We start from the raw sequence: 6,599 nt of genomic DNA on the forward strand, positions 1-6,599 counted from the left end.
CCTTTTAGAGATTTCTCATCAGGGGTCAAAGGGCCGAGCTCCCTGTCCCTCGCTCGCTCTCACAGTTGTGCAGGCGGGGGCTGTGATCCCAGGGTGGCCGAGCCTCTTAGGAGCGATGATTGTCAATCTGAAGAGCATGTGCTTTCCTCTGTCCAAACACATGGCAGCTTACAGCTTCCCAGCACTCGACAGCTCCGTGGGGAGCAGCTGTCAAATGTCACATTTCAGCCGATCCCCACTCGGGAGGACTGTCAGTTACAGTTGTTGACTGTTTCCGATACACCCAATAATAAAAACACAAGAAAAGTAAAGTACTGGGTACTTCCTGCAGGCTTAAAGGAATTCTTTATTATTAATTACTTCAATCTTTAATCACACACCTGTCTCTTTGGTATTCTAATGGCAACATATTCCTGCTGCGAATGGAGGTATAGTATCTTTCTTATTAATAATTGAGCTTCTTCCTTCAGGGTACAGGGCCTGATTTCTGCTCTCGTGGACCTGGGCACCCCTCTTGAGGCGGCAGTGGGAAAAAACTAATACATTTAATTTGAAATATTGATTCCCCGCTGCAGTCGTGCACTGTGAGGATGACATGCATTAGCAAATTAAACAGGACTCTTAATTGAATAGCTAGTTATGGAGTTTAAACAAGGAGAAGTGAGGAAGACAAAGGGGGTGGGGATGGGGGGATGGAGGGGGAGTGTTGGAGCATTATTATGGTTCCTCTTGCACCTGGTGTTTGTGTGTGTGAATGTGCTGAGGGGTGTGTGAGGGGGGGGATCCATTTGAAAACTACAACAGCATCATTTTCCCACAGTCTTATCTTCCATTGCTGTGATCCGTGGGAGACAGGATCGAGGCGGGGGGGTGGGTGGGTGGGAGGCGGGGGGACGGACGCGCGGCTGATCCAATGGCGCAGCGCGTTGACGCACGACGCTGCAGCGCGCCGCCAATGACGCGCCTATGTGGGAGGGTTTCACTCTCTCTCTCTCCCCCCCTCCATGTATTTTGATTGAATCCAGTTTGTGTTACTTGAAACGAGCAGAGCGGAGGAGCAGGAAGAAAGAGCGAAAAAGAGAGAGAGCGAGAGAGAGTGGAGGGGGTGAGAATCTCAGAACAGCTCCGTTATGGCAGATGCGGAATGATCCGAGCCGCAGCCGCACGCGCCGACCCTCAGCTGCGGGTTTCTTTCTTTTTCTTGTGGATCTAGGATTCTGTTCTTTGTTGTGAAGGATGCACGGGAGATGGGGACCGCGCAGGGACGCCTCCGCCGAGCATGGGCGAGCAGGGCGTCTGTTCCGATGATGCGCGCCGCTGCCGATTTGTTTTGAACAACACGGGCCACCCATCGAATCCCCGCATCGCCTCGGTCCACCTCGATCCTCGCATCCATCGCTCCTGCGAGGGAACGTGGCGCACTGCAGAGGAAAAAGCCGGGGAGGGGAATCGTGTCGTGGATGTGGAATCGCTGGTTGAATATATTACCTAATCAGCCGGCGTTCAAAAGAAATCTGCATCGGTCCCCAGTGTATGGTGGGTGTACGTCCCTGCAGAGTCAGTGAGAGGAACTTGGTCCGGTGGTGGGAGCCACTCTCCGGGGGCACAGATGAGAGGCAAACAGTACCACCAGCCACTGAAGTTGACAGCACCTTGGGAGAAGGATGCTGGCTTTGGGAGGAAGCTCAAAACCTACAGGAATCATACCAAGATCATAGCCCAGCCCGGGATCGTGATGAAAGTCCTCCGCAGGAAGAGGATCGTGTTGTTCATGGCCTACATCCTACTGCTCGTGCTCACCATGCTGAACCTGGCTAATTACAAATGGACTAAGGAGCCACAGCAGTGTAATCACCAGATGAGGAGCACCACTTACCAGAGCAGATCGGACATTCGCTTCCTCTACAGGCCCTCGCTGGCCAAGAAGAGGCAGCTCATCTACGTCCTGACCACCTGGAGGTCGGGCTCCTCGTTTTTCGGGGAGCTCTTCAACCAGAACCCTGACGTGTTCTTCCTGTACGAGCCCATGTGGCACATCTGGCAGAAGCTGTACCCGGGCGACGCTGTGTCTTTACAAGGGGCCGCCCGGGACATGCTCAGCTCCCTGTACCGCTGCGACCTCTCTGTTTTCCAACTTTACAACAGCCCCGGGGGCAAGAATTTCACCTCCCTGGGACTGTTCGGGGCCACCCTCAATAAAGTAGTGTGTTCCTACCCCCTGTGCTCGGCCTACAGGAAGGACGTGGTGGGGATGGTGGATGACAAGTTGTGTAAAAAGTGCCCCCCTCAAAGCCTTAGACTGTTGGAGGACGAGTGCCTGAAGTATAACACTATAGTCATTAAAGGGGTACGCATTTTGGATGTTAACGTGTTGGCCCCCCTCATGGAGGACCCATCCTTGGATTTGAAGGTAATACACCTGGTGAGAGACCCGCGGGCCGTGGCCAACTCCAGGATCAAATCCAGACACGGCCTGATAAGGGAGAACTTGCAGGTGGTCCGCAGCAGGGATCCCAAACTCCGCCGGATACCTTTCGTGGACCCGGGCCACAAAGCCAACAAGAAGGACGGCTCGGACTACCACTCCATCGGGGCCATGGAGGTGATCTGCGACCGCACCTCCAGGACTTTGAGGACTGCCTTACACCCGCCCCCCTGGCTGAAGGGGAAGTACATGGCCGTGCGCTACGAGGACCTGGTGGAGAACCCGGTCAAGACCTTGCGGAACATCTACCGCTTCGCCAACCTGACCAGCAACCACGAGATCGAGTCGTTCGCGCTGAACATGACCAGCGGCTCCAGCTCCTCCTCCAAGCCGTTCATCGTCTCGTCCAGGAACGCCACGCAGGCCGCCAGTGCGTGGAGAACAGTGCTCAGCATTCAACAGATCAAACAAGTTGAGGACTACTGTCACCACTCGATGTCCGTTCTCGGGTATGAACGAGTCCGAACGGCCGGGGAGGCTAAGGACATGAGCAGACCACTACTGACACACTCCAAACTGTGAAACAACCTCCGCACCACCAAAGACCTTTTAATTTAATGTTTGTTTTGCATCGAGTGCCGTTTCCTCTTCTCGTGGAATTAAAGCTTTACGTTGAATCAGTGTCCGAGGAGCTACACTGGCCTCATATGGAATGTATCACGTTTCTCTCGGTTGAATCGCAGTGGTGTTTGAAGGGACCACGTCTTTTATACTGGAATACTGGTGTCTGCTGTTGACAATGCGAGGCCCGTTAACCATGACTTGAAATGTGAAGCTGCAACCCGAAAAGATAAACTCAAAAAAAAACAACAACGGTATCTTGTTCATGTATCTTGTCATGATGAAGTCGATTGTTTCGGGGGGTTTATTTTTCGAATGTTTCCAACTAGTTCTTTTCTGGTCTCCATACTGTAAAAGTGAAAATAGTGGATTGGTCAACAAAGAGAACAACCTATAAATCTGAAAGGAAAAAAAAAATCTCATCGCTAATGTTCATTTGTAAGAACCTGGGTGAAGTCAGAGACAATCAATGAATTGGTTTGTTGATGTGCCATAGTCAGAGGTGTGATGAGAAGACGACATCAGAGCAGCCTCAGTGCTATTTCTAGATTTTAAAAAGAAGAGAGAGGATTGTTTCCATGCACTGTGGACAATGCTGTGTCTCTCCCTCTCAGTGTGTGTGTGTGTAAGCAGTCTGTTCTACCATTTCCAATGTTTACAATTGCTTGCTCTTATAAAAAAAAAAACACATGATCTGGGAATTTTTTGCATCGAGTAAAGTTCACACTTGACAAGAAATGCATCTGTGTGGGAAAAAAATTGTACGTTTAAAAAAAAAAGGAAAGATCATCAACCTTTACTTAACTTAAGTGCAGTGGAGTATGCAGCACTGGGCCTTACGTCCCCATTGAGATCCGTGATGCTGGAAGTATTTCATAAATTAGCTGTTTACTATACAGCTTAAAGATGCCCTGTGGCGTTTTCCCTGCAAACCAAGTTTCTGTTTACGTTCAGTCTTACTCACCAGAACACACTGTGTGGTTCCCTGAGGTCTAACAAATGTGTTCATTAAATTTTCCTCCATCATAAAACAACCTGAAGGCTAATCTTTCTTAAATGTTAAAAACCTGAATTCTTTACATCCACGATCACGACCAATCAGGCAGCTTCATCTCTTCGTCTTAAATAATGTGAATTTTAGGCTTTCACCTCAAACCTGCAGGAACCCAGTTGTCACAGCCTGTAGATCAGTAGAATACTGGGAAACCTTTTATATATATAGATATAGGTCAGAGAACCCTTTAAGTACATGTGACAAAATAATCAGGAACACTGTGGTCACAGTTTTGATAGAAGTGAGTGTTGAGCTTTTTCTGACCTCGTGACTTGAAAGTTAATAGAGAAGAGGAATAACTTGAAAAAAAGGAAATAGGCTGATATGAAATGACCTGAATACAAAGCATAAAGGTCGGAGAGGTTTTATGTAAACCATCACATCAATTCAGATTGTTTGCTGTGATCTGCTGAGTTTTGCAGATTTGATCTCGCCTCAGAAAAACAAAGGGAGAGAGCGAGCGTCCCCCGCCTATAGGCTGAAACCTCCTGCACATGATTCTCTCGTTCTGATGATAGAAATATAGCAGAAAAAAACAGGAAGTGAGCTGATAACCTACACAATCTACTTATCATAAAAAAGCATAAAGAAAGGGAAGACCACATTAATCTGCCCAGGCCTAATTCTTGTGTAATCCTGCTCACAAATATATAAATGATCAGATAACAGGTGAGCCTTCATGATGGAGGCAATAACATTTGGTTTTTGATGATGTAACGTTCAAAAGGTCAATGGGCAGCAAGTATTTCCTCAATTTGAGATCACACATAGAAGTTGTAAAACCATAAATCTAAGGGAAATTACTCCGAACTGACAGAAGAGGAAGTGCTCATTCAGTCAGTCACTTTTGTCAGGACCAAACTATATTCAAAATAAATAAACCCGAGCAAATGGGACTACATATTTTTCTGCAGCATTGAGAGCTGAGACAAGCATTCCACAGATGCGTCCATGCATTCACAGCATAACACTGAAAAGCCCTCTTATTCAGAGACAATAGCTTGATGAGTACGAAGGGAAAAAACACTCTGCGAACTCACAAAGCTGAACCTCCGCAGATTGGATTGGTGCACAGCATCCCGCTTTGTTCAGGGGGAATCGGGGGGGCCCTGAGATTTATAATGATGCACTCAGAAAAGCAGCAAAGTGCAATCTATAATAAAGAAGTCGCATGAAAACCCTCACATTGCTAATAGTCTCTTCTCCAAACGCTGCTAACACACTTAAAGCATTTGGAAGAACTGGTGAGCGGAGTAATAAATTCAGTGGAATACATTTGAATCGGTTAAACGGATTTTACTTTTTTTGTGCAGAAAACACTGTTATAAAAGTTTCATAAGAAGTTGGGGAGGAAGAGGAGTGGAGCAGAGTTGGCACAAAAACACACTTTCAGCTGATTAAGAGGAAACACAGCAGCAACAAGCGGTAGTTGAGGCTCATGAGCATTTTCCCCTGAAGCCTAAAACCGGGATGTGACGTAACCGAGCTGCTCGTAATGAATGTGTGACTTAACATGTTGCATATTCATCACAAGGATTGCGTTATAACTTTGTGTGACACTTGAAACGTACACCGCGCACACAACACGTCAAAGGCCTGCGCAGTCTCAGAGATTATACAGCCGTGGCATTTCTGTTTCAGCTCTTGAATTCCTCAAAACAAGCCAAGAGAGTCACGAGCAGAGTCACAGAGAGAGCAATAGGTTTTGTAAATGTCTTAACTCCCTGTGTTCTTGTTCGTTCATGTCAGTACAAGAGGGAGCCTGCCCCGGTGACCCTGCTCGCTGTGGGATGGAGGGTCTCAGCCTCGGGGCAGCGATCGATAAGCTCAGGTCAGAGGTCAGGCTGCAGGCCCAGGTCCTCCTCGTGCTCGGATTGGAGTGGGAGTCATCAGGTTCAGTCTCATACAGCTGCTCTTCATCCCAAATGACCAGAGACGCATCATAAATTCATAATTTCAACTCATCCTCTGGAGATTTTTTACAGGGCATGTGAAGTAGCACAAAGAAGATATTACCTGTCCGACATGTGGGCTGCTGAAGAGTCTGGGAAATGATCCACACCCCTGTGTTAGCAGCCGCTAACAGATATATTTGACCTTGACCTGGAACAGTGACAAAGGTGTGTGCAGGTATCGGTTATCAATCTCATCAAACATCAGATACCCTTTTATTATCCCTTTATCGTTCCTTTATTATCCCTAAATAATAACAATAACCCTTACAAATAACCATTCTATTATCTATGTTTCCACCCTTATCAGTTTGCTTTTTAAGCAAGATCACACAAAAACAGCAGAACAGATTTCCATGAAACTTAGTGGATGTGATATGTATCACAGAAGAACTGGGATTCACTTTTTAATCCTTCTCCCAGGGAATAATTCAAGGATCTTGTTGAAAACAAATCAGGCACATGGTATCTCAGTCTACGTGAATGTTGTTGCAGTTGGATTGAATTGATTTTACTATTCTAGTACTCTTTTTTGGTGTGTGTGTGG

The 6,599-nt window shown here is 47.1% G+C and overlaps 1 protein-coding gene across 1 annotated transcript; it reads left to right on the top strand.

Annotated features, from left to right (window-relative positions):
- Positions 1-1,056: 1,056 nt before the first annotated feature.
- On the top strand, positions 1,057-6,014 carry chst2b (carbohydrate (N-acetylglucosamine-6-O) sulfotransferase 2b). Its single transcript, XM_062379007.1, has one exon. The coding sequence runs from the start codon at positions 1,610-1,612 to the stop codon at positions 3,005-3,007; it is 1,398 nt and encodes a 465-aa protein (XP_062234991.1). The 5' UTR covers positions 1,057-1,609; the 3' UTR covers positions 3,008-6,014.
- The last annotated feature ends 585 nt before the right edge of the window (positions 6,015-6,599 follow it).

The sequence above is a fragment of the Platichthys flesus genome, chromosome 21 (assembly GCF_949316205.1).
Source record: "Platichthys flesus chromosome 21, fPlaFle2.1, whole genome shotgun sequence".
Classification (NCBI taxonomy): Eukaryota; Metazoa; Chordata; class Actinopteri; order Pleuronectiformes; family Pleuronectidae; genus Platichthys; species Platichthys flesus.